The sequence below is a fragment of the Daphnia pulex genome, chromosome 2 (genome assembly GCF_021134715.1).
Source record: "Daphnia pulex isolate KAP4 chromosome 2, ASM2113471v1".
Classification (NCBI taxonomy): domain Eukaryota; kingdom Metazoa; phylum Arthropoda; class Branchiopoda; order Diplostraca; family Daphniidae; genus Daphnia; species Daphnia pulex.
The window spans coordinates 5,080,738-5,107,962 of record NC_060018.1 but is presented as its reverse complement, the minus strand read 5'-3'; the positions used below and the strand labels follow the sequence as shown (position 1 = coordinate 5,107,962).

The 27,225-nt window shown below is 42.8% G+C and overlaps 3 protein-coding genes and 1 long non-coding RNA gene across 7 annotated transcripts; 2 read left to right on the top strand and 2 right to left on the bottom strand.

Moving 5' to 3' along the window:
• Nucleotides 1–101: 101 nt before the first annotated feature.
• LOC124210572 lies at nt 102–668 on the top strand. Its single transcript, XR_006881265.1, has 2 exons — nt 102–344; nt 405–668. It is a non-coding gene; the product is annotated as an uncharacterized LOC124210572 (long non-coding RNA).
• On the bottom strand, nt 635–6,904 carry LOC124210570 (tripeptidyl-peptidase 2-like). Of its 3 annotated transcripts, none has more exons than XM_046608713.1 (24): nt 6,766–6,904; nt 6,528–6,669; nt 5,808–5,990; nt 5,620–5,745; nt 5,513–5,555; nt 5,165–5,447; nt 4,939–5,102; nt 4,623–4,863; nt 4,438–4,568; nt 4,275–4,367; nt 4,059–4,199; nt 3,509–3,983; nt 3,271–3,443; nt 3,035–3,201; nt 2,743–2,963; nt 2,560–2,685; nt 2,384–2,492; nt 2,206–2,289; nt 1,981–2,141; nt 1,834–1,912; nt 1,532–1,682; nt 1,233–1,464; nt 1,003–1,174; nt 635–939 (listed from the first exon to the last, which is right to left on the bottom strand). In XM_046608713.1, the coding sequence occupies exons 2-24, from the start codon at nt 6,597–6,599 to the stop codon at nt 730–732; spliced, it is 3,837 nt and encodes a 1,278-aa protein (XP_046464669.1). In that variant the 5' UTR covers nt 6,600–6,669; nt 6,766–6,904; the 3' UTR covers nt 635–729. The 3 variants fall into 3 exon arrangements, with proteins under 3 accessions (XP_046464669.1, XP_046464671.1, XP_046464670.1); XM_046608715.1 differs by having other exon boundaries at nt 6,594–6,669; XM_046608714.1 differs by lacking the exons at nt 6,528–6,669; nt 6,766–6,904 and having other exon boundaries at nt 3,509–4,199; nt 5,808–6,092.
• A 251-nt stretch (nt 6,905–7,155) lies between these two features.
• On the top strand, nt 7,156–10,881 carry LOC124210571 (cytochrome P450 2C5-like). Of its 2 annotated transcripts, XM_046608717.1 has the most exons (10): nt 7,156–7,268; nt 7,379–7,726; nt 8,762–8,912; nt 9,006–9,145; nt 9,228–9,418; nt 9,590–9,792; nt 9,852–10,014; nt 10,082–10,196; nt 10,329–10,488; nt 10,566–10,881. In XM_046608717.1, the coding sequence occupies exons 2-10, from the start codon at nt 7,445–7,447 to the stop codon at nt 10,751–10,753; spliced, it is 1,593 nt and encodes a 530-aa protein (XP_046464673.1). In that variant the 5' UTR covers nt 7,156–7,268; nt 7,379–7,444; the 3' UTR covers nt 10,754–10,881. The 2 variants fall into 2 exon arrangements, with proteins under 2 accessions (XP_046464673.1, XP_046464672.1); XM_046608716.1 differs by having other exon boundaries at nt 7,186–7,726.
• Nucleotides 10,843–25,443, bottom strand: LOC124210569 (protein patched-like). Its single transcript, XM_046608712.1, has 11 exons — nt 24,662–25,443; nt 23,955–24,147; nt 20,698–20,890; nt 17,586–17,655; nt 17,375–17,472; nt 16,257–16,371; nt 16,058–16,150; nt 15,792–15,913; nt 15,576–15,723; nt 13,118–15,415; nt 10,843–13,031 (listed from the first exon to the last, which is right to left on the bottom strand). Exons 1-11 carry the CDS (start codon nt 24,842–24,844, stop codon nt 12,489–12,491), a joined length of 4,056 nt encoding a protein of 1,351 aa, XP_046464668.1. The 5' UTR covers nt 24,845–25,443; the 3' UTR covers nt 10,843–12,488.
• Nucleotides 25,444–27,225: the final 1,782 nt, after the last annotated feature.

The window sequence follows — 27,225 nt, the reverse complement described above, 5'->3', positions numbered from 1 at the left end:
AAATCTAACAACTGAGCTTTGTTGCTGAAAAAGAAACTGACAGCTATCACCCAAAATTTCCTTTTAGTATCAGCGAGAAATTTCTCCAGAGATGTGCAAAGTAAACGTATTTAAACTGAGGAGAAAATTATCAAAGCTAAGCCGTCTAGCGTCAGAAAAAAGAAACGTTTACATGAAAACAATGTCCGCTCTAGCTCTTTGACAGTTGAAAGAAAGAACTAACAAACGAAGGCAAATAACTTTGATACTCACGTTATATTCTCCCCTCCAAATTTACATCTCGTCTTCACCAAAAAGCCACCACCTCAGCATCACACATCACCACAGACGAAAGCACCACTGAGGTATAATTTCTTCTACAAAGTGCTTCTACAGCATGCTTCTACATCTGTTAGTGATTGCAGATTGCTGAGGAACTATCGTAGCTAATACTTTCCACCGGCTGGTTGTAATGCAACAAAGAAGCTCAGACTTTACTAGGTTGTTAATCCTATTAGTTGCCAACTTGCGAAAGAAGATTAAACGAAGAAATTAAAGAAGAGAAAAAGATTAAAAGAACGATTCATATGGCTCAGTTTGCGTTGGCATCAATCCGCCAAGCGGAAACAAGTGATTTTAAGAAATAACAAAATTTCCTTAATTGCTTTAGTTTATTTTTTTTTTTCGATTTTTTAACTTCAATGTATGGTTCTTTTTTAATCAAAGAATTTTTAAAATGTCGCAACAACTTTAGAAAGGGCGGAAAACTGATGGGTATTTAAGGGGAATTGCTCTACCAAAACATTCCTCACAGTGAGACCACTTGAGAGCAGCAAATAATTCGATCATTTTCTCGTCTACTTCACGAGTTGGTTTTTCTTCCAGTTGTTTATAAACCCAACGTAATGCTTTTCCATGGTGTTTTTGCACTAAAGCGGCGTGGATTGAAAATTTAATAACCTAACATAAAAAAATGTCAAATAAATAAAAAATTACGAAATGACAATTGAATGATTGCACTACCTTTAGATCACTCGGATCAACAAATTTTACGACGTCGTTAAATATAGTCTTTATATCTTCAAGAATTGTTGTCGACTCGTCCAAGTTTTCTGCAGTTTGATACATTTCACACAGAGCAAGCCCCTTTTTACACAAAGCTTCTAGCAAGTAGGCTTTATTTTTATCCATTCGGCTGTAAAACAAGAAAATTACAAGCCATACATACTTAATCAATTTTGAAATCAAAATACCTTTTGATTTTAGTTGCGTCCTTTCTTGTGTCGGATTTTAAGCCATAGAATTCCAGGAGCTCTGACACATTCATTTTTTTCAGAGCAAGATCCGCGGTTTCCACAATAGCCTTCAAGTTTCGTTCCTTCTCAGACTCCAGTGCTTGCAACCGTGCAATGTAAATAGGAATATGTTCTGGGAAATCCGTTATTAATTCTTCATACATATCAGCGCTGGTTGTTCCAGAATCACCTGTTATGGGAGGTCAGTAAGTAATAAAACTACCATGTAAAGCTGAAAAAGACAAAAGTTTTCATACCAAGTTTTGTTAGCCAAGTGATTTTGAGATCTCTAAGGGCTTCTACCATTTCTTCTTTTGCATTCTTTCCCTTTTCACTATCCTTTTCGGTTTTATTCCCGTTTGATTTTTTGGGAGGCTCGACGAGAACATAATCGAAGGGGTAGACACCCTAATAAAGAATTTGGGGATTCATAAAGAATTATAGCAGTTAAATTTTACAAGTTGAAGTAGTAGCAAGTTCACTTTAATTTTAAAAAATAATTTCAGGTTTTTTGTAGGTCCTGTCCATTATTCAAAAGCGAAATGATAAAAATACGTACCACTTTCTTCCCTTGTTCGTCTTTAGAGTAAGAAATAGTTCCCGAGAAATACTGGCCGACAGTAACAGTCTTTGGACATCTATAAAATAGCATTAGTTATGAATTCAATGTTTTTTGCATTTGCATTTGACAAAGTAATAATAATACTTGTCTGAGTTGAGAGGCGAAATATAAATTGGTACTGTGGCGCCTTGGCGGATGACTGCGCTTGACAACTTTTTCCCCTGAATTAATGCTTGGTTATGAGTGCCATAAATGTCCATAGTGATTGGAGCGGCCAGTTTTTGGCCAATCAGTACAGTCATGTCCTAATAAAACACAGTATTAATTAAATGTATTCGTCAAAACTTTGTATCTTAGATTCTTGCAAACCTGAATTTTCTCAAGAAGATCTTTCTTCTCGTGACGGACATGCAGCCGCAGTGTGTAATCTCCCTTTTCCAGTTTTGCAGTATACTAAAAAAAAAAAAAAAAAATAAGTTAACGAAATAAAATGTGAAATTTGGAATCTTATCAAAATCATCCGAAAACAATATTTAGGGAAGCTTACGTTGCAAGGATAAGCGTCTCCTGCGCTAATAAACTGCTTGTTGGAATCAAATATCATCCAAAGCTGCGACTCGAACTCAGATTCGTACAATGTGTCGCTAAGTAAGGAACTGAAAAATAGAGAAATAAAATTAATAAGTCAATACATAGTAATAAAGATAAACCCATTATTTGTACCAGTTGGGAATAACTTCCGTTGCTTTAGCGATGTTAAAGTTGTAGTTCAATTGCAGTTCATAAATCTGTCTTCCTGGAAGAATAACATCACGGCATCCCAGAGGAACAATTTTTGATTCCGCTGGCCTATTTTAAATAGATGACAATGCATATTGAGTCTTACAGTTATGTGAAATTTAATACCTTAAAGGCTGAACTTGTTGCTTTAGTGTAGCAACAGGAGCAATTTCCTCGTTAGCCAGATTAGCTTTAAGATCGAGTCTCAAAATTCCTTGGCCTGCGTGCATCGACACAGCATTCCCATTGTTGCATGTAACACCACGGAATGAGACCGAGTACGAGATTTGAACCGTTCCCAGACTGGCCCACCATTTGGTCATGCACAGTTCCATAGTTCGACCTCCCTAAAAATAAATAAAAAACAAATATTCAACGGTATCTGGATTTACGAAAGTCGCAACCATATGGTTCTTACCTTAACTGCAAACACTAAAGGAGCATTAGGATGTTCATGGAGATCAATCAATTTGTAAAATTCCATTCCGGCTTTGCAATTTAGTTCAGGCACGAGCTGAACTGCGTGCACGATAAACCTTGCGTTGTTCGCTTCGGCCTCCAAATTTTCAAGATTAATGGTGAGAACTATTGGAAGTAAATTACGGATTCTTTAATTTCGTTTGTTGTGACAAATATTAGTCTGTTATCTTTTACCAGCCCAAGAGGCACCCTCTGGCACGTTGATGAAACGACGTTGGATGTCACCGGCTGCAAAGTGCTGTTTCTTGTACGATATTTCATTGTGCACTGTTTCGGGTTTGACAACTGTGACTGGCACTTCAAAAACAGCGCCTTTTTCCGGACAACTGGAGTCGTACGCCTTGATACTGAATCATAAAAGAGGTCAGCTGTCAGTAAAGTACTGCATAATATAATCAAGATAATACTTTACCTAGTGTAATAAACTCCAGATGCCAATCCTGTGGGGTCAACCTTGACGGAGAAACCCCTTGCCATGTACATTAAATCAAAATGTTTCGGAATCTGCACCCACGATGCATTGCACGCCAAAGACAGATGAACGTTAAAATTAATTTTGGATTCTGCGTCACGTTCTTCACAGTTGAGGAAAAATGGTTCGACTGTGATGGCAAACTCTTTAGATTTCGATGTGGGCATATCCCTCATGTAAATTCCTTTCATGGAAGGACCAGAATTCGCCACCGTAACGTGAAAGCGAACATCACGCTCCTGTTGGTTATGGTAGGCAACAAGATGATCAAATGCGCGATCTACTTGGATCAAGCCATGGCCCTGAGCAAACACTTCAACCCCATCTAGAAATACCGCAGTTTGTTCTAAAGCTCGTTTGATACTAAATGGAGACGAAGGAATTTCCCTGGCTTTCAATCCAGAAATCAGCAAAGCTAAAAATTCAATTTTCAACGAATATTTAAAATAAGTTTTTTTTTTTTTTTTTTTTAAGTAAAGATTTCGATTACCGACAACTCCAGTGACGTGAGGTGCTGCCATCGAGGTGCCATTCATGAGTTGAGAGCCTCTCAGCATAAAATTAGGAACCGAGGTGATAGCACCACCAGGGGCACATATAGAAATACCCATACTTCCATCCATACACGGACCTTGAGATTGATTCAGTGACATGACACATAATTCGTTTTTTTTTTTTTTTTAAATTGTCCTTGAAGAAAACCTACCTCTCGATGACCACGTATAAGGCATGCCCGGCAACTTTTCTCGTAGGGAATATTCAGCTGCCATCATTTCAGGACTGACATAAGCTCCGACACCTGGATTGCAAAACACGGTGATACAAATCTTACAACAACAAGCACAAAAAACAAGAGCAAACAAACTAACCAATAAGACTTGTAGATGAAATAGCTGGAGGTGTTCCAACTGTTGACAAGGCCGGGCCGTGATTACTTCCCGAAACAACCCATACGATTCCATACTTATTAACAACGTCTGACATAAGCTCTCCTAGTCGACTATAGCAGAGAATTAGAACACGTACTTTACTTTAAATAATGCATTACTAATACCCTGAGTGAGCCCAGTGGGCATGCTCGCCATAGCTCATATTAATGACATCTACTTTATAGTGAGTCTGTTCAATAACTCTAATCATGGCTCGCACTAAAGAAGTTCCAGTTTCCATAGATCCCAAACGATTATCGCCGATCGCAATAGAGACGATTTGGGCACCAGGAGCCAAACCGTTCTTTTCTGGTTCATCGGGAAAGCAAGCGGAAGCAATGGAAGCAACATGAGTTCCGTGGCTAGCTACAGAATAGACAAATAATCGTAATCAAATTATAAAAAAGCACAAACAACAATAAAAAAAATTCAAGAACGTACAGCACATGGAGACGATTTCCAAAATATTGTCCTCTGGATAAATATTGATGGAATAAGATAGCTGATCCTCTTCAGATAGAGTGCCAACATCAAATGTCTCACGATATATACCCATTAGTTTGCATTGAGACAGTTGGCCTTCATATGAAGTGTCCAAACAAGCTCTAGATATTGAAATCATATTTGTTTTAATTTCTGAAATTTGTTGAAAATCCTGCAAGTGTACCTCCAATGTTGGCCATCATAAAAAACAACACAGTCAAAGCATGGACCTAAATTGCTAAATTTCTTTTCTAAAGTATTCAGCATCTCAATCTGCATTTCATAATCTTCTTTGGTTGCCTTCTCTGCCCCTGAAGAATCTGGGTTAGCAGATTCAAAAGCCTGAAATTTTTTGGTTGTCTCTGCAAGTGTTTTTTTGTGCATGGGGTCCCACTTATTTTCTTTGAAATCCTTGAGCATTCTCTCCCTGAGAGCTGTCGGATAAAGTTGGTAAAGGCTTTTGTAACCTGCATAACAAAAGATTTAAATTGAATTGAAAAAAATTTGCAGTGGTAATGTAAAATAATAATACCAATTTTGTATTCCCCACTAGGATTTGTCCAAGTATCTGGAATCTAAGAAAAAAAATTGATTAGATCAAATGATAAACTTCCATTAATAAAAAAAAAAAAAATCTACCTTTAATGATCTCCCACTGAGACCTGTAATGGTGCCATTTTTAACTTCAGCTGGAACCAGAGTTACATCACCAGACCCCGTTCCGTCAAAGCAATCTATGATTTTCCTTTTCCCATCGCTTGTGACCTAACCAGAGAGAATTGTATTTAGGCACAGCACCTCTGTAGAAAAAAGACAATTAAGTTTACTTGTAGGCCAGGTGCTCTAGGATCCACCCCAGAATCGAATATTGCGATGACAGTTCCCTGCCCATCGTAGGAAGGAAACTTGTTTAAGTAGGAAATAGCTGCAGTCTCTTTTTTTGGTAGCAGATCGTCTCGCGGAAACGATGTATCATAGGATGTCATGACTTGTGCTAAATTTCGACGATACTGAGAAAAAAAGGGTGAAACGAAATGAATCCGACGTAGAACAGTCACTCCAAAAGCAATCTGCATTAAGCCACCACAGTGCAGCAGACAAATTTTAATGGTAGTATAGTCATTGGTTGGAGTTGCCAGATTTCAAAATCCAACGTTGTTTAGCATTACATAAGCGAAAAAAAACATAAAAATGACCAAAAATTCAAAAAAGAAAAGCTTTCTTTAACTAATGACTATCATATACGTACTTTAATAATCTTGCATATATTATTTTAATAGGAAAAATAAGGATACACGATTAAATTCACCTCCAAACTGTGCAGTTAATCGTTCTTTGCATCTCACAATTTAAAAGACCCGCATTCTATGCCTTGTACATCTTAATTGTGTCATAGGCTACCGCCCCTATTGTGTATAAACAACCTGTATGTCACCTCTTAATTAACATACGATCCAATACCAAACTATGAATCAATATATAACTCAATTATAAATTTACCTCCCTTCTAATTCTGTAGCTGTAAAGATCGTCTATCATCACCCTACCCTGATATCCTCGACTAGTAGCGTGCTACTCACTGACGACATCGTGTCGTAAGACATACAACTAACCTCCATAATGCGGTCCAACTATGGAATAGTATGCATCACACATTATTCACACGGCAAGTCAGTTACCAACAACACTCTAAGGAAAGAAAAACACGAGAGTAAACATTTTTTCATAAAAGACAGAAACTAGAAATAGAAAAATGGTAGGATATAGCGTCTAAAAAAAACTTACAAGTACAATTCCTGCGGATCGCCTATACTGTTATCATTCACTCGGGAATGCAAAGTTTCTCAACTAAGGTCCAGTGCGTAGTCAACAAAGTACGAGCGTGTACTCGAGTCGGGAAAAATACTTCCGTATAAAATCGATTTTTTCGAGTTCTGTTTTAAGTTCTGTATTGCGTCATAACTTGATAGCGATAGAGTCCTTATCTAGAAATTGAATAAAAAACCCCCAAAAAATATTGCCTTTAAAAGTGTTGCCTCCTGAATCGTGTGTTGTTATTAAACTTGTACTTGTGCTGTGCTTTCCATTTCAGTGATCGACATGTTATTACTCAAACTGACGGTTACATGACACCGGAATTTTGAAACGTTGGCGATAATCAGACAGACATTTTCCTTCTTTTGGAGGGGATTCAGAAACATAAACTCAAATTTCCGAGAACTTTGTGCGAACTTTGCGTGTTCAAAGTCTCGTTTTGTAACTTTTGAGGACTGAGCTATACATTCAAAGTAAGGATCGGATTTAAAAAATAAACACGAAATTGTTTTTAGATGATAATGTCAAGACTGATTGCTCTGTCAGTCTTAAATAAAATGCTGTCATTTGTAATTTTAAACATAAGGACCCAAGGGTGAGAGCCAACATAATCTGATTAGCACGATAGTATATAGGTTTCATAGCCGTCATGGAAACGTGCGCCAGTCTTAAAGTGCGAGTCCAATCGAATGCCCACAGCTTTCTCCGTCTGCAACAACCTTGCGAAATGTTTAACCTGGTTTTAATTGCGGTGGCGATCCTTTTGTTGCCGATCGCCATCAATTTGATGTGGCGGAAACAATCAAAGAGTTACCGTTTGCCTCCAGGACCTAAGCGAAATCCCGTCTTCGGCAATTTGTTGGATTTAATTCACTCTTCTATCGTTTTAAAAGAAGCTCCGTTCCTCAAGTTCTCCAAATGGGCTTTCCAGGTAAAATCATTTACTTTAAAAAAATGTTATTTTGCTTCCAAATTCTAAGACATTAAAAAATTTGAGCTGGCGCTGGTTTTTACGACACACGGTGGATTTTAAAAGTCATTAGGTTGTAGGATCCTGAAGGGCTTGGGACCATTTGTGATTCCCTGCAAATGCCTGGCAACAGCCCACGGTTAAATTTGTCTGTTTTCAGTGTTTTGTTTTTTCGGATCACAGAGTCCAAACCAAAGTTATGAAATAAGCCTAATATCACGTGTAATTACGCGTGTCGTGAGCTAATGTATGCTTCTTCGTGCCACGTTCCTATTAAATATTAACAACGCGCCTTTATGTCCTAGTTAATCTATGTATCAAATCTCGTTTCTATCCTAAACTTAGACTGCAAGGGGCTGGCCACTGCTGGCCGCAGTCCATTTTGTTTTTATTTTATTTTTTATTGGAAGACTTGCAATGTCAAACAGGGGACTGTGGACTGTTTGACGTCATTGTTTAAACAAGTAAGCCATGCGCAATGCACTGAAAGTTATCTTACTTTAAAAAAAATAGGCTCCCATTTTTCAAATATGCCAGGGAAATGGGTTAGATACGATAATTACTGCTGGTGGAAAAAATAATAGAAAGCAGACAACCTATTGCGACAGGTAGAAAGTTGAAACGACTTAAAAAAACTCAAGCTATAAGATTACGAATCCAACTACTCACACCAGTATCCGTGCGAAACCGATTTGGCATCAACTGGAATTATTCGCATTTGCCAAATTGGCGAATGAAGAAAAAAGGAAAGAAAAGAGTTATGACAGTGAGTGTTACACAAGACTTTCCCAGTCAGTCAGGCTCGTAAAGCTGCCGCAAAAATAGAATGGCGGAGACAAAGAAATAATAAGAGGTAAGGTATAAGATAAGAGAAAGTTGCGTAACTTTGAAAATAATCTCGGCGGTTGTTCCTAGTTTCAAGGTCGGTCATTACTTAATAATATGTTCTAATCTTCAATATCGAAAATTAATTCAAATTTTGCCAATTTCCAACAGTACGGACCGATATGCTATTTGCGATTTTTCCGACAACGGGTCGTCGTGATTTCGGACGCCCGAGTAGCCCAGCAGTTGTGCGTGGGCCAGTCGGACAAATTTAGCACACGACCACCCGGACTATTTTTATCACGGATACTAAAAGGCAGAGGTGATTGATTGATCGATTAAGCAGCACTATATACACATAGCACATATAGCTGGATGAACTGATGGGTCTACAATTCAAATATTACGTCAAAAGGAATCGTGTTCAACGATGGGCTGTCGTGGAAGGAACATCGAAATTTTGTCACTCACGAATTCCGAAAATTCGGGTTCGGCAATCAAGCCATCGAGCAGAGAATTCAAATCGTCGTTGACGAATACCTCCACGAAATCAGCGTATGTCAAAAAAACTTAATTACTAGTTTATCTGAAAATTTTGACCTGAACTTACCGCCGGCTTTTTCAAATTGAATAACAGAGAACGGAAGGCCTAGCTCACGATCCGCATCCGAATATCGCCACGGCCATTTACAACGTCATCTGGACTACAATCAGCGGTGAGAAATTCAATTGGGACGATCCTTTCCTTCGTAAAATCATCGCCAATCTGGAGACTAACCTGCAAGCTGTCGAACTCACGGGACCACACAATTACGTCACCATTCTCAGGTACTCCCCGTGCTGCAATGGTGTCGAGCTATTATTAAAAAGTGTCAATAGAAAAGGTGACCCAACCTTCTTTTTTGGAAACATAAGATATTCCATTCGCTGAGCTGACATTGCAGCGGCTTTTATAATTGCGCAATCGAATTAGATATCTTTTTTGTGTGTGTGTGTCAGCATTTGGCACTTGATTTGGCACAACGCTTTCCGGCTGCTGATTATCGTACTCAAGAGGTTGTCCTATTTCAAGCAGCTCATTTGCAAGTTCAAGAATCAGCGAAAAGAAGCGCCAATTTCCGAAGTTGAAGACTCGATGATGTACGACTATTTGGTTAAGATGCAAGGCTCCAAAACCAGTGGCGAATCGACCGACTTTTCCGGTATGAAATTATTTCTCAGATTAAATCATTAAAAAAAAAAAAATCTCTAAAATTCGTAGAAACGCAACTTTTGTGGCTCGTTTCCGATCTGTTTATCGCTGGTGGAGAGACGACCGTCACCAGTTTGCGCTGGGCTCTGCTTTGCCTGGCCAAATTTCCAAAAGTCCAGGAACGTTTGCGACAAGAAATAGTCGACACCTTTGGGCGGGATTCAACACCGACGTAAAAATTTACTTAATATTATTATTTTTTAAAAAATCTCAACTATTAATGGCGGCTGGACTCTCAGGTATTCGCAGCGGTCGCAGTTGCCTTACATGGAGGCTTTTATCCAAGAAACGCTGCGATTTAACTGCTCCGTGCCCGGGATGTGGCGAAATACCGCTCAAGATGCAACGTACGAGGTGATTCATTTGAATGTCATCATTCTTCATCATCATCTCTCTGACAATGCCAGCGAAAAAAAGAAACAGAAGAATCAACGACTGACGGCTGACGTCCATTCATTTCAATTCACGTTGTTTTATTGTTGTTAGAATTACGAAATACCGAAGGACACGTGGGTCCTACTCCACTTTTGGGCCATGAGTAATAACAAGTCGCTTTGGGAAGACGTGCGGGAATTCAAGCCGGAAAGATTCTTAAATGATGACGGAACATTCAAGAAAAACGAGAATTTCTTGGCCTTCTCGGCAGGTGCGTGCCAGTGTCCGTCTCATTTATTATTCCTGGATGAACTTTTTAAAAAATTTAAAGAAATCGAAAAATTTCAGGTAAGAGACAATGCCCTGGAGAATCTCTGGCTCGGACCGAACTCTTCCTATTCACCCTGGGCATTTTGCAGAAATTCATAGTGACTCTGCCGGACGGCCAGGATGTAGACATTCACAGCGGACAGTTTGGAGTCACTTACACTCCGCCACATCACGATATTCGATTTATTCCCATCGACACAGCTTAAAGATGGTCTAATCTTCTCACTCGCGCGGGATAATTTCCCTTTTTTAAATTAGTTAATGAGGACGAATTAAAGTCAAAACACTCAAACGGTTTTCAGAAAGAAAAACACTGTATGGATTTCTTGTTTCATTTTCTGTTTCTCTGTTCTCTCGACTCTCGAATCAAATGTCAAAACTGTACACACAAATGACAATGGGCATAAAAACAGGTGACGCAACACATTCACACATTCACGCTCACAGACAGACAGACACAGACAGACGACATGCACTTTTGTGTTTTTTCTTATTACTTATTATTATTATAATTATTTTGAGTAAACAGGGGTCGCAATAATTGACGCCTTCGTCGGGTGCGCAGACATTTGACCAACAAAAATTGGTAATTTGCTCTTTGACAGTTTTTCTTTACAACAATAACATCGGAGGAGGAGGAGGGGGGCAGAGTGGCGAAGGCAGAAATTTCATTATTATGTAATAAGACACAGGCGATCAAAAAATCGACAAAAAGACCAAAATAATTTTAAAAAAAGGGAAGAAAAAAAAAATCTTTTTAACAATTGAGCAGGAGTGTAAGAGAAAACCCAGCAAGAGATTTCAAAAAGTGAAGAAAAAAAAATAGTCAAAATAATAATAATTAATAAAAATCAATTCGAAAATAGCACGGTAATACTCTCGGTTGTCACACGGCGATTGGCATGACGATTGGCGGGGGGATTTGTTGGGGAGGAGAGGAAAAGAAAAAAAAACTATTTTCAATTGGGTTTGGTGTCGATTGGTTGCGTGATATTGTCAAAGAAAAACAAACAAAAAATCGAATGGAATCCGGTGGCAGCCTTATTTTCTTTTTGGGAGAGAGGAAGGACAACGATTCGACGAGTCTCATAATTTATATATATCTTATTTATAGATTTTTTTTGTTTTTTTTCGTTTTTTTTTTTTTTTCCTTTTAATTTTTGTTCACAAAAAACACAAAAAGGAAATATATATTGGGTTTGGAGGGATCGTCAACATCAAATTGAAAAATTTCGAATTTTTTTTTTAAAGATCCACCAGAAAAAAAACAAAAAATTCATTGGATGGATTGACGTTCCAGGGTGAGGTATAATCGCTCGATGGATATTTTTTTAAAACACGATCCTTTTTTTTTTTTGTTTTTCCATTACAATTCAGAGTGGTGGGGGGGGGGGGGGGAGAGTGGCAGGCTATTATGCTTCAACTCGCGGGCTCCTGTTTTCAGTCACTAAAAAAATTGTGTGTGGGTTTTCTTTTTCTTCTTCTTTTTGTTCCTTAACCTGAGTTTTTCAACTTCATTGGAGGCAAAATATTAACAACTGGCACCGATGGCTGAAGAATGTTTGAATGAAATTAAAAAAAATGTCAAAAATAAAAAAATTTGAACCACAAATAAGGAGCGGGAAATTTGAAATTTTTAAAAAAAGGTTAAGAGACTCATGATGATGGACGACAAGGTAAGAAAGAAAACAAGAAAGAATTGGCATTATTAAATAGATACAGATCTGCTGAGTCATTTTCTTCGTTTCGATTTTTTGTTTCCTTTCTTTAAAGTTAAAAAAGAAAAATGTACAAAAACACTGGCTGGCCCGTGCGCGTCGATTGGACGAAATGTTGTCCAATTGGTTTCGTTTGTTTGTTTGTTTGTTTGTTTGGTTTTTGTGTTGAACTTTTCTCACTGCTGTACACAACAAAGAAGAAGAGGGAGACGGACAGGTGTTCCTACTGATCTCGCCGCCGCCGGTGTTTGTAGTAGGACGGCTCCATCGAACTGTGCGAGATGGGAGCGTGGACTTCCACCTTGACTTTGGCCGTGGCCGTCACTTTGGTGGTGAAAGTCTGTCGGCCGTGCGTCGTCGTCACCGACATGGGCGGCGGTGTCGATCCACCGCCGCTGCTGCTGCTGCTCGAACTGGAATTGCACTCGCTGCTCGACGAGTTGGAGCAACTGCCGTTGCCGTTGCACGTCGTCGTCTCCACCACCACTTCCGGCTGGACGACAATCTCGTGCGACGACGTCCACGACGGCGGCTCCTCCGTGATGGTCGTCAGCGACAGGTCAGAGCCGCGCAACCGGCGTGGGACGTACGTCACCGACGGATTGTTGTTGTTGTTGTTATTGTTGTTGCCGTTGCTTCCGCTTTCCGACTGGGAGCGGAATCCGGCTCCACTCGAGTGGTGGTCCCGCCTGGAACAGCGTTCCATGCACGGCGACGGCAATGGCGTCGGAGTGGCGATCCGATCTTCTCCGCTGGCCGGAATAACCTTTTATAAAGTAAAAAAAAAAAGACATTTTAGAATTCAATTGGGTCAAATCAATAATAATTAATTAATTAATTAAAGTGACTTACCTCGGCCGGAGGCCCGACGAGGGAGAGTAGGATGGGCAAGAAGAAGAGTCCGTTGACGAGTCCGAGGAGAACCAAGGCGGACAGGACGTAGAAAAAATATTTGACGATGAAATCAAAGTCGGAAAAGGCCAACATGACGATGCTGAGCAGAGTGGAGATGGCGCCGTGGACGACTGGCGCCATCATGAGCTCGAGCGACATCTGAGTCCTCCTGTTCCGTCCGCCGATGCTCGTCACGAAGCCCACCAGGATGTGGATGGTGAAATCGACTCCGACGCCAACGGCCATGATGAGGATGACGGCCGGGGCGGCGCTCAATTTGATGCCGAGCAGGCCCAGGACGCCAAACAGTTCCAGGACCAAGGCGGCCAGGACGAAAACAGCCACCGTGGCGGCCCAGATGCTCATCAGGGAGACGCAGAGGACCAGGAAAATGGCCACCAGCACGCAGGCCAAGGCCAGGAAAAGGAAGAACCTCAGTTTGAGGTACTGCTCCCAGAAGGTGAAGGGAATTCCGGCGGGGAAGTTGGGCAGTCCTCGATCCTCGAACTTTTTGCAGATGCCGCGGACCTGCTCGATCATATCGGTGATGTCCTCGGTGGACCCCAAATTGTTGAGGTAGAACGGCAACTGGGCGTAGATGATGGGCTGCGACTTTGGGATCTTGAGCTCGACGTCGGCCGCGTTGTGGTACCACTGGCGCGGCTGGGGCCTCAACGACGTCTGCGAGGCGCTGTAGGCCAGGGCGTCGTTGGTCACCCAGGCCGTCAGGTAATTGTAGAAGGCCTTGGGGTTGATAATGCCGTCACCGTCGACCAGACGGACGTGACCGACCAGAGACTTGTCGATGGGATTGTCGACGTGGCCCGTCTGCACCAGCAACTTGTAGGCCAGGATGGCGTCGTCCGAGGCGTTGGAGAACCAGCGCTCCTGGTTGATGCAGCCGGCCGACTGGTCGCGGTCAAAGGCCCGCTGGAGTCCGATGAGCCAGTCGCGGAAGAGACTGAGCCAAAATTCCGGCAGTCCGCCGTCGTCGTTCTTGATGATGGTCGAGACCCTGGTGAAGGCGTCGTGGTACTCGTAGAGGAGACGCTGGTTGTTGGGGTACTCGAAGTTGCCCTGGGTGACGGCGTACATGTTGTAGAAGCCGAAATACTTGTCGTGGGCCGCTAGGAACCCGTACTCGGACGTCTGGTGGGGCACAATGTCCGTCAGGTCCAGTCCGTTCTTGACCTTGCTCATGCCCCAGACGCTGGCCGCCAACAGGACGATGAAGGCTACCATGCCCAGCACCTTGACCGGCGTTTTGAGCAGAAGTCGACCGTACGAGTGACGGGCAAATTTGGACAAGGTCCAAGTCTGGCACTCGACAGTCTGGCCGCTGGGTGGAACGTAGTGGAGAAGCGGATCCAAGGCCGGATCCGTTTCGCTATCGCCGGCTTCGACGTTGCCTCCCTGTGGTTGGGCAGTTGTCGATCCACCGACGACGGTGGCCGGGGCTTTCTTGGAAAGCGTCGGAGTCGAGCAGCCGGGAGCCGCTTTGCCGCACCTGTCCATCTTCTTGAGTTCGACTGGAACGGGCGGCTGGGTGGCGGCGGTGGGCTTGGATGACGGACAATCCGTTTCCGACTCGGAGGAGCCGATGGAGACGACGCCGGCCAGACAGCAGAGCAAATCCACTCGATTGGCCACTCGGCGCTTCATATCCAGGCTCATGATGGCCGGGAAGACAAGCAACAAGGTGGCCAGGTTGAAGAGGACCAAAATGCCGGCCTGGAGGGAGAAAGCTCTGAGGGCCGGAATGGGGATGATGGCGGCGGCGAAAAAAGCGCAGGCGTTGCTGACCGACGACAACAAAATGCTGACGCCCGAGCGCTTGAGAATCTGGCCCGTGTGGTCGTCGTGACGTCGGTACTGCTGGTCCCAGCTCTGGGCGTAAGTGTGCGTCAGGAGGAACATGTTGTCGACGCCCAGTCCCAGGGCCAGGAAAGGGACGATTTGGGTGGTGGAAGCGTTGAAGACGATGCCGATGAGGGCGCAAAAGCCCAGGCCGGCGGCCACCGTGATGGCCACCAAAAGGACGCCAGCGATGCCCAATCCCGACTGGGATCGCACCGGGTTGGACCAGTTGATCAGCGACACTCCGGCGTAGACCAACATGAGGATGTAGCCGACGGCCACTCGGACGATGCTCAGCTCAGAGAACTCTGTCATGATGCTGGCCAAGCTGGCCGAAGAGAACGGATGCATCTTGTAGTTTTTGGTCTCGTTGGAAGAGGCGGCATGTCGTAGAACCTCCTGTAAGTTATCAAGGAAAGAAAATTGATAAAAAACGAACATGATATCATGCGCCTATGAGCAAGAGATCAAAGGACGGCCCGCCTTCCAGCAGCAGCAGCAGCAGCAGCAGGTAGGCAGTCTCGAATGACAAGAGGGGGGAAAAAGAAGAAAAACGCACCTGAGTGAACTTTCTCTGCCAGGCGTGTAGAATGTCGGCGGCCTTTTCTTGGCTCCATTCCAAGTTATGGACTCGATAGGTCTGCGACCAATAGTCGAACATATCTTTCTCGCCCATCAGCTGCAGGATCGATTGTAAGGCTTCCGCTCTACAAAAGGAAAATAACAGATGATGATGATGATGCGGGGGAGTTTCGGTTAGGAGGCGGCGACTTACTTGACAATGTGTCCCGTTTTGTTCTTCTTGGTGCCGCCAACAACCAGATCTTCTGGCCAGTGCATGAACTTGGTAGCGAAGCCGTAGCAGCCGCCAGTCAGCTCGGCGCCGATGTCAGGAGTCTGTCAAATTAGACCAAAAATCAAATTTTTGAAAATCGAAATCATTTCGATTGGAATTTCTGTCTGTCTGTCTCGTCGTTTTTTCCCTTCTGGTCTGATAGATCTCAATTAGTCTAGTCTGCCAGGGTCTAAGTCTAGTCTTACCTGTGTCATGTTCTTGTTGGGGGCCGATAAGGGGCACTCGGGGTCCGTCGGGTCCAGGCAGGGCTTCTCCTGATAGGCGCTGGTGATTCCGGCCTGAAACACAAACACAATTGCCAAACCAAAATCAATCAATAATTGTTACAATTAAAAGAAACCGAAAATGTAACAACAATGAACAGTTGGTGCTCTCTCGTCTTACCCGTTTCATAAAGTCATCGAGCGTGTCGAAGGGAAAGTTGAAATTGAAGGACTTCATCGAGTCGAGCAGCCGTTGCGGGTGCAAATTGGTCCACCGAATTCCCGACCCGAGCATCCTGTTGAAATGGATACATCAAAACACATTCCATTAAATCTAATCCACTACCGGTTTTCTTAATAAATTCGACAAAATAAAAAGAATTCCCTTCACTTCAATATATATGTACCGGCTAGCGGTTTCCAGATCAAATAACACACACATCTCTCCCCACCCCCCTTCTTTTTTCCTTCCTTAGCTGAGGGTCACGCCGGGCTTGTCATCCGATCCCAATGCCCAGCTGGAAAATACACACAGAGGACATTCCATAGCATCTTATAGATCTCATGAAAGAATGCCATCATCATTTACTTCTTCTTCTTCTTCTTCATTCTCTTAAGAAACGCAACCAGCTGTTGCCCGTGTGTGTGTGTGATATCAGCCACCGAATGGGGGCAAGAAGGCGGAGAGAAAACGAATAGATCCCCAACAACAACATCTATAAATATCGCCGTCGCAGGAGAGAATGTCAAGACAGCGACTTTGTGATGGCCGAGGAAAAAAAGAAAACGCAGAGAGAGAGAGAAAAAGAAATAAAAATGCGTACAAGAAATTTCAGATAGAAGAGAAAAAGAAGAGAAAAAAAAAGTGTGGTGGGTGGTCCGCCTTTGCAAAGGACACGACAGAGAGAACCACTTTGGAACTTGTCCATTCATGCGTGTCACCCCACTCTGTGTGTGGGTGTGTGTGTTTCGACGATGCCAGTTTTCTTTTCCCAATTTTTTTTTCTCCCGAAAAAGGTAAAAAAATGGAAACAGCTTTGAGAAAATGTACAGAAAAATCCCCCAGTTTGGGCCAATGATGGCCGTTTTGGTCAATGGCTATTGAGCTACTGTTTGCGACTATTTAGTCACCATTGGCGGGTCGCCCGCTATTTTGACTATTTTCTCGCTTTCTAGCGATAATGAGACGAAAAATCAGAAATTTCTTTGCCAGTTTCCGTCAAACAAACAAACGGAAAGAAAGATTTCAAAAAACTGTTGATGATGACTAGGCTGGAAAAAATTAACCGAAAAACTTACGGGACGGTGACGGGGAAATCGGGTCCGAGCAACTTGGAGCCCTCCCAGAAGCAGTCGAGCGGCGTGATGATGGCGCACGGGAAAATGTTTTCAAAAATCTGCAAATTCATCAGTCGAGTATTATTATTATTATTTTGTTTTCTTAAAGCAAAATAAACAAATTTGCATCAGATTACATTAGAAGTAAAAAAAAAAAGGAATTCAGACTTACTTGATCGATGTACTGGATATCGAAACTGGGGAAACTGGGCGAGTAGCACAAATCCTTCAGCCTCCACGTTCTGAGAAGAAGAAAGAAAAAAAAAAGAAAAAATCAATTAATATGAAAATTGCGTACGTGGGTCTTTGTGTGGGGTCGCCATTACAAGAAAAATGATCAAAAGAAAAGAAAAAAAAGGGAAAACACACGAGAGAGCCGATTCATCAAGTGCCTCAATCATGGAAAAGAAAGAAATAAAAATCAAATAAAAATCGAATGGGGGAGACATTTGCCGCGGGTTAGGTAACCGTCCGGGCTGCAAAGTCACTAAAACAAACAATAGAAGAAGAAACGTGGAATGTTAAAAAATCAAAAGGAAGAAGAATCTTCTTCTTCTTCTTCTTCGTACAACTTTTTCAACGAGTTTCTTGATCTCCCACATAGGAAAAAAAAAAAGAGAAAAAGAGAGAGAGAGAGAGCTGCTGGATGAATGGCCCGGCTAAAACTTCACTGGCCCGCCCGCGCTCTTTTGCCGTCATTCCAAGGCCCCCGTTGGCATACTCTTTTCCATATATAGTGGTGAGCACATGAGGCGAGTAAAGCCGAGAACTGCTGGCCCGGCTATATAGCCCCCTTATATATACATGTACACACATATCAGCTGGACGAGATCTTTCGACAACAAAAGAGAGCGGGGGCATGGAATGGACGGACCACCATCAGACAACTTGCCCAGGCAAAAACTGGGCAACTGGGAATTTTTTTGTTTTTAAAGAAGCAAAAAAAGAAGGAAGATGCTTGTCTTGTCTCGGGTGTTTATTCATTCGTTTCATGCTTATTATGCTTGTCCGTTTCGTTCGCCGTCCAGCCCGCCCGACCAGCGTCTGCCGGAAGGCAAACAACAACTCAAAAATAATAAAAGAAAACCAAACAAAACTTTTTCTTTCTTTCTTTTTTGAGAGAATGTCCGATATCGCATATCACCCCAACAGATAGGTGAACTTTGTTAACCGGACCGCCTTCTCCTCCCATTTCTTTGAACAGATTTGAAAAAAAAACACGTGAAATTCAAACAGAGCGACTAATATCTCAAACTTTGTGTGTCTTTTCTGTGTTATAATAATCTCAAATCGGACTCCTGATTGTGTCGCTTCGTGAGTGCTGCCCGTGTGGGGGTGGAACTGCTGGACCGGTTTTCTCGCATTTCTTTCGGAGCGGCTGTTTTTGGTGTAGATTTTGCTGGTGAAAGCGTCCGGGAGGAACAAAAGGAACAAGAAAAAAGCCGTGAGCGAGATCTCTTTATTAAAAGGAGAGTCGCCAGTTTGAAACTAAACAAGAGAGAGAACTCGAGAGAGAGAGAGAGAATAAAAACATCTCCATCCAGTCAAGTCGGACAGATCCAGCTGTTTTGGTATTCAGCAAACACGAGAGCCCATTGCTTTTTGCTTATAGCTCTCTCGGTTGTTGCTGCTGCTGCTGCGGCGGCAGCGACTGGCTGGGTCATTAGGCGCCGGCCCTAAAAAGGGTTCTCTCTCTCTTTTCTCAGTCATTCTGTGTGTGTGGCTGGACTCTTTTTTCAACTCGTGTAGTAGATATATATATATATATATACAGCTGCGCCCTTCTTTCTTTTTTTCTTCTTTCCATCTTTTCCCCTTTCTCTCCCGTTTTCAACGTTTTCACATTAGTCTCTCAAGCTCCTTGGAACACCTGCATCGGGCCGCTCTCTTTTGAAAGGAAGAAAAACAAAAACAAGCCGACTTCTTCTTCTTCTCCCCTCTATCATCTGATCCAAGACTACTTCTTCTTATATAGAGAAGCCTGGAAAAAAGAAAGAAAGAAAGAAAGAAAAGAAGTCCGCCGTGGAATTCCACGGGCGACATTCTCTCAGCTGCTCGAGAGGGGGTCCTTCCGCGTCCGTCGTCCGTTTTTCTTTTATTATTTGTCCAACTTGTTATTATTATTATTACTATTTGCCTCTTGTGCCTGTTCACCGATACTGTTCGAGCTCGTTGATTTCATTCTCACGGCCTTATTCTTCTTCTTTTTGGCTTGGAATTATTTCTTAACAAAAATTTTTGTCTTCCTGGACTTGTCCACACACAAACGGCGTGCGAGTCCCAGTGCCAATATTGAATAACCAGAAGCTTCTTCACATTCCAACTTCTTTTTTTTTTTTTTTTTTTCTTGAGTGAATGAACTTTTTTTTTCTTTGGTGACGACAAACTTTACTGGAGTAACCGTCCAACAACAAAAAACTGGGCGAGAAGGAGAGAAACAAAAAAGAACCGAGCTGTGTGCGTGTCGTCATGTGGAGGGTCTCGACGTCGACCACCCAAACGGTTTTTTCTCTTTTTGACTCTCGACCAAAGAAACAACAACAAAAAAGAAGAAGAGATCCAGACTTGAACGCGGAACCCGCCGGTGTCTTTAAGTTTTTCTTTTTTTTTTCTTTTTTAAAAGAGAATTTTTCTTTTTTTTTCAACTTCTTCATTTTCTTTTTGTGCTCATTTTCATCATCTATTCCCCCAACCCTCCATCTCTGTTTCAGTGTCTTTTTTCTTTTTTGAAAAAGTCGGGGCCCGACTTTATTACAGCGCGGCGGGCCGTCTTCATCGTTTTGGAGGGCAGCCAGATATCTTCATCTTCGTCGGGTTAAATCGATGATGGGGCTCAAATATTCACAAGTCTACACATAGAAATTTTTTCCTTTTTTTCTTTTTCTTCAATAGAAAAAGAAGACGATGGATGGATGGAAGGAAAAAAAGAAAGAAACAACAACAACAAAATACTTCAAAAAGAACCGGTTATTGTGTTTTGTTTGCGAGCCAAAAGTAGACTGGAAACTCATTCAGTCGGCGCCGGAGAGAGGCCACCCAGGCGACGGCCGATGGGGCCCCCAGATTAGAAAAATCAAACAAAAATGAAAAAAAAAAAAAGAAAAAGAGAGAAACTCTCTCTCTTCCAAATTCTTCCACCAAGTGTTGTGTGTGTGTGTGTGTGTATGTACATAAATATATACACACACACACACAGGCGCATTTATGTCTATACACAAAATTAACAACAAAAAAAGGAAGATGGCGGCGCTGGCCAGAAAAAGAAGAAAGAAAGAAACACTTACGTATCGAACATTTCGACGGTGACTTTGGTGGCGGCTTGGACGGCCCGCAGGTGGGCCAGCAGCGCGTCGCGGCTGAGTAAGGAGCCGCCTTGGCCGTTACTCGGCGTCTGGATGAGGATCTGATGGGTCGAGCCGGCTCCTTCGCCCAGCGTCCGTCTCATGTAGGCCAACTCCTTCTCCAAACGGCCACCCTCTGTGCAGGATCAACACATTTTTCAGAGAAAAAGAATAAAATAAAATAACTCCATTAGTTCAAGGGCACACACAAAACCCTCCTCTTTCTTCTTCATCTTCTCCCGACCGACCGACCGACCAACCGACCGATAGAGCCATCAACTCGGCCGCCATTAAGCCCTCGACTCTCTTAACGATATACCTCCACTCTTGAAAAGCCCCTCGAGATAATCACAGGTTAAGAGAGAGACTCGCAGGCATTTCTCCAGCGTATAGACAACAACAACAACATCTCACAATGTTTCAGGAGAAACGCCGACCGAATACGCAATTGCCCACCTCAAAGTTTGTCTTCTTCTTTTTCCCTTGGCTCGGAGTTTTTTTTTTTTCATCGGAATCACGCGGGATTTTCTCTCGCGTCCCACCCAGAATGTTTTCTTTCAGTCCAAAAAGAAGAAGAAGAAAAAATAAAGAAGAATTCAGAGTGTTCAAGTGGTCAAGTTGAACAACCTCTTTTCCCGAACGGCTCTGCGGCGCCGTTTTTAATGAGCTTCCTGTAAATAATGTTTTTTTTTTTTTCTTTTTCTTTTTTTCAAAAAGAGAGGTTGCTCATATTTTAAACACCCGAGTTTGTCTAGCCAATCTAACGTTTACGCTTTTACCGATTGCCAGGCGAAAAGAAAGAAGAAAAAGACGGGGCTGTATTTTCTTTTTTGGCCGAAATCGTATGGGCCATAGCTCTAGGACCGGTTTTTGAATAAATACATAGACATTCTCTCCTTCTATTGCTTCTCTTTGACTCGTCGAGTGAAGACATCACGGCCAACAAGTCAATTAAAACGATACGCTTATAAAACAGCAGCCTTCAGAGTTGGGACTCTCTCTCTCTCGCTATGGGTGGCCGATTGCTGGACCCTTAGGGACCTTTAAGGCTTCTCCAATGCAAATTCCATTCTCGGCTGTCTTGGCTATCCAAAACAACCGACCGACCGAAAATGACCGAAACACCAAAACGGAACGCTCGAGAGACAAAAAGAAGTTTTGTTTCTTTTGGGGAGAAAATCAGATCCAACTGATTTTCCAGAGTGACGTGATGGATTCACAATCCACCAGCCAACACGTACACACACACATATATATCTATCTCTCTTTACTCTATTCCATTTCGATTCTCTCTGCCATCAATGGCCAACCCGACCAAAATAACAAAAAAAAAAAAAAACTTCTTTTTTCTCTTCCCGTTGTGTGTGTGTGTAGAGGGGGCGACGTGCAGTGCATGTGTTGCGTGTCTCACTGGGTGGCCGAACGCGCTCAACCGGCCCCGAAGAGAAAAGGAAAAAAGAATGAAGAAGAATAAAAAAGGAATAGAGAGAGAGTATATAGCATCCGCATGAGTCTTCCCCGCGAGCAAAGTAAACGCAAAGAAGAAAACTCGGATGAAAGCAGAAGAGAGAGAGAGAGAGACTAAGAAACGAACTGAAAAAAAAAACTGTATTTTTCTTACCAGCCAAAGAAGAAGGAAAGAAAAAACGACCGAAAGAGGGTTCTATGTGTGTGTGTGTGTGAGGGAAACTACTACCAGCCGGTCTCTCTTGTCTTGTCGAAGAACCCAGAAGCAGGGCTGACCTTGATGTTTTGGGTAGGAAGAAGAACAAGAAGACGGCATTCCTTTTTAAAAAAACTGATCTAAACGTATTGTGTGTCGACGATATCTCTACTCTCTCTACTGTACTGGGCACTATAAAGTGCCTATTATGCGCACCACCCCCTGATCGCTGGATTTCCAAAATTCAAATGGGGAGACGCAATCGTCGGAAGTGATGGAATAATAGAGAGAAAAAAAGAAGATGGAGGTCAGAAAAGAATAAGGAAAAGAATAGGAGAGAGAGAAAAAATCTTTTCCTATTGTAACGAGTTTGACGGGTCAATTGAGAAAAGGGACGACCGATAGCCTCTCTTCTCGCTCTACAAGAGTAACACACACGCACAAATGAAAAGAAGAAGAAAAGTTTTCAGGTACGCTGGCTGGATACAATGGACCAAAGAAGAAAGGGGGGAAGGAAAAGAAAGAGAAGAAGAAGTAAAAAAAAAAAAAAAAACATTCTTTTCTAGCTCGTAAATTCTCTCTCCACCCCGCTGTCTTTTCTTCCTCTTGTGCCCAACTTTGGGTGTGCTGTACCTTCGTTCCCTTCCGTTGGGTGGTCCAAACAAGAATTTTATAACTTCTCTCTCTCCAATGTTGTTTCTTTTTTTCTTCCTCGGGTGACAATTTGGCCGTACGTCATCATCAGCCAAAAATAAGAGAAGAAGAAAAAACCTGCGTGATCAGGTATGTTCTTCACAAAAGGCCGCCAAAAGAACCTAGCAGCTGTTTTTTAATTTTTACTTTGGAAAATAACTTTTCTTCTTCAAGGGGTGGAAGGGGGGTGTCTGATTTCGGAGAGGGGGGAAACGACAGGACCATATGGAACCCCCCGAACAACAACTACATTTTCCTTTTTTTTTTTTTTTGACAGAAGGATGAAAAATTTCCCATGTGAACATGTGTGCAGGTTTGGCTTGGCAAATAACACGATTCTCTTGTGAGAAGGGGGGGGGGGAAATACCGCGACCTGCAGAGAGTTCATTAAAGATACGGTCCAGGGGAATCAAATCCAGCTGGAGGCTGCCGCCCTAATGAAGACATGTTCTCTCCCCTGGCCATCTAGAATGGATAGAGACCTCGTCTTGCTGTTGATTGTTGGGTAGGTGCTAAACATTCCAGAGGAGAAATAACAAAAAGAAGAAGAAGAAGAGGGGTTCTATAGTAAATAGCGGACCTGGTAATGGCCACCAATCGTGAAAGAGAATCATCCGATGCGGGCGGATTTGGGGCAAAGGGGAACATAAAACACCCTCTCTCTCTCTCAAACAAGGGCCGTCTATTTTCGGGTGTTCCAGCCAAGTTCTTTTTCCGGTCTCTCTCTCTGTGTATGTGTTGGCAATGCCGGAGAAAAAGAAGAAGCGGATGGAGAGCCCAACAACGCATCAATGGATGAGGAGGGGGAGATCCTATTTTGAAGGGATCAAAAGTGTTGTATTACCTTCGACCCAGAGTTTCTCGACGTCCGTTTGAATGCTGGCGGATTTGAGGCCGACGCAGAAGGTGGACAGGACGAGGAGTCCAACGAAAAGGACTTTGCCCGCGTGCCGTTGGACGAATCGGCCCAGGTGGAAGAGATGCCACTGAAGTTTCGTCCTTAACCACAGCGCCGCTTTGTTGCCTGATGCTTTACCCTATTGGAAAAATAAATAAATAAAAGAAAATAGAGACGTCAGAAACGAACAAAAATAAAAATCTATGAGATTCCGGAATGTTTTTATATCCTTCCAGCGCAGCCCCCTTGAATCAGTTGGGCAGCAGCGAATGGTTGTGGAAAGGAGGAAAAACAAGTTAAAAAAGGAGAGGTAAAGGAAAGAGAGTGGCTGATGGGTTTTTGTGTTGGGGCCTACGCCCTTGAGCGATGGCTTGGCCTCAACTGTTTCTCTTTCTCTCTCTTGGTTGGTAGTACACAGTCGGTTGTTGCAGCAGGGGCCCCCGTTGTTGTTGATGTCTTCATTCCGTCGGGCGATGCCAGAGCCCCCTATATACCGACGGTCTATACCATCCACCCGAAAATATACACCTCACCTTGGCATAGCCACCACAGACTTTTTCTCTGTGTTTTTTTCGTACTTACACGCAGCATAAATTATCTTATGCAATTGTTTATTCACAAGAAGAAGAAGAAGATGTTTTATAAAGACGCACCTTTTTGATTTGATGAAGGGCGAGCCGGGCATCTGTCCAGCTCGTCCTGGTCAACAAGTCGGAATCGACGCTGCTGCTGGTGCAGAGTGCCGCGTAAGCGTCTTGAGGTGTCAGTGAAGAAGTTTTCGAGCATCCGCCATTCGATTTCTCCATTGCGGCGTGCGAGTGCATCGTTATGGCCATGACACTACTACAGCGCCGTTCGTGATGATTCGTTTTCGTCTGCAAGCAATTCCTCGTCTCCCGACACGTCGGGCGATTTCAACGGAAACACACTCGGCGGCTGCGGCACTGAACAACAACAACAACAACAACAACTTTGACGATGATGATCACCAGCAGCGGTCGCAACCGACCAGCAGCCTAACATGGCCTCGTTTCATGACGGGCTAAACAACACACAACCATGGGGCGAAATTTCGTGACACACCGAACAAATTTCTAGGGGGAGGAAAATAGAAAAGAAATGGCTGATTCTAACGGCACAACAACACACTGTGGAAGAAATTGTTAGGGGACGAACACCATCCGTCGTCGTCGTCTTTTTGGTTAATCCGTGTTGGTGATAGAAACCAGAAAATGTCGTCGTTCTTTCGAGTTTCTTTTGGTTGGGGACTTGAAAATTCTTGTTTCGTTCACACACTAAATTTCTTCAAATTCACACACACTTTGGAAGAAAAAAATATAGATATTTCACACTCGGTTTGTGTGTGTGTGTTTCAGAGAAAGAGACACACGACTCTTCTTGTAGCTTCCTGCTTGTCGACTGAAAACTCGAGGAGAGATGGCCGCTAGCTTAGTACACGCACGCCCCGCTAGACCTCCTCCCCCCCCCCCCCGCTACCACCACCCAGTGTCCCTCCTTCTTTTTCGAGTTTGGCTGGGGATACCCGCAGGCTAAGGAAATTTTTCGGGTCGCCCGCCCACCGCGTCAACCACCACGTGGCGGATCGACAAACTACAGCGCGCCATTTTCTTCTTTTTCAAGTATATTTTTTTTAAAAAGGAAAATTTCGTTTTGAAATGTTGGAAAAGATGCGATTAATAGTTATAAACGGAGGAATGACTTTTGGTCTAATCGGCTCAGCAATCGTTCAATGTGTAATTGAATATTCGGGACAGAGTTCTCCAAGTGGGGAAATTTGAAACCCAAGACTTTGAAAAATGGCAGCAGCAGCGGATCCGACTCGGATTCCATTCATTGGACCTTCGTTTTTCTATTTCTTTTTTAAAAAGTTCCATCCACCATCTAAAAGAGACAAAACATTTTCCCAGTGAAAGGGGGCGCGAGTGTGTATAGCGTACACACTGTAGTTCGGACTTGTGGGGGTGGTCTTAGCCGTTGCCTGGGCAACACGCAGAACACCAAACCCACGGGCAATACACAAAAGCCCTGGACCCCACACGACGGCCAAGAACCCCAAAAACCTTTTTTTCTTCTTCTTCTTCTTGTATATATACACACACACATGCACAACTTCCTCTTTTTAATTCCAACAACTTTGCTCACGTAGACGAAAAAATTTCTACCACACACACACACACACATCATTTCTTTAGAGAAAAAGTCAAATGTTGGTGGAGATTTATTTCGATCACGACGAACCAACGAACCAACCGTTTTCCAATGTTTTTCGTCTGCACAGCCCAACTTGTGTGCTGCACTGCATCCCTGAGAAAAGAAGTCATTATTTTAATGACTCTATTCTCTTGTCAGTTTCTCGTGCCCGCGTTCTTTTACGGTTATAGTCACACAGGTAAAAAAGAAAGAAAGAAAGAAGAGTTTTTTATTTTAAAAAAGAAAAGATGGTGTGGAAGAAAAGAAAGAAAAAAGAGAGTGGCGCTGTTAGTGTAATCTGGTGGCGGATGTGCCTGGGCAATTACGGCCCAGGCCAAAACTTTAATTGCCAACGAACTTTGACCATGTTTTTTTCTTTTTTTTTACTTGTTGCACACAGCACAACTCTCTTTCTCACTCGAGAGTTATATACACACATACACTGTGTGTCTACTCGAGATTTGTCAACAATCAAACACACAGAACAGAACCGTGTGTGTACAAAAAAGAAAATGTCGGGGAACAAAAAAAAAAAAGAATTGGCAATGGCTGCCATAAGAGAAAGAAGAAAGAAAGAAAAAAGACAACTTCTTTTACTTACGGGAGAGTTCTTTTTTTAAAAGAAGTGCGTCTGTGTGGTTTTGTGAAGTCTCCGAGTCGTTTTCATGTTGGGTGGTCCTCTCTCTCTCTCTCTTTCCATGTACACCATCACTCTTTTCTATTGGGAAAGGTTTTTCTCTCTCTTGTACCAAAAGAAAAAAGCTGTCGGCCATCTTAGATTGTTTTTATTTCATCAAACTCTATAATAAAATTCTCTCCTTTTTTATTTTACTCGAGTATAAAAATCCAATCGATCGCTTGACTGATTGAAGAACACAAAACCCCCTGGAAAATTGTTCGTTCTTCTTTTGTTTTCCAGCGTTGCATTACGCTCTCAATTTTCGTAGAGTAGAAAGAATTGAACTGGAAAAAATGTGAACCCACCACTACACGATTCATGGCTTGT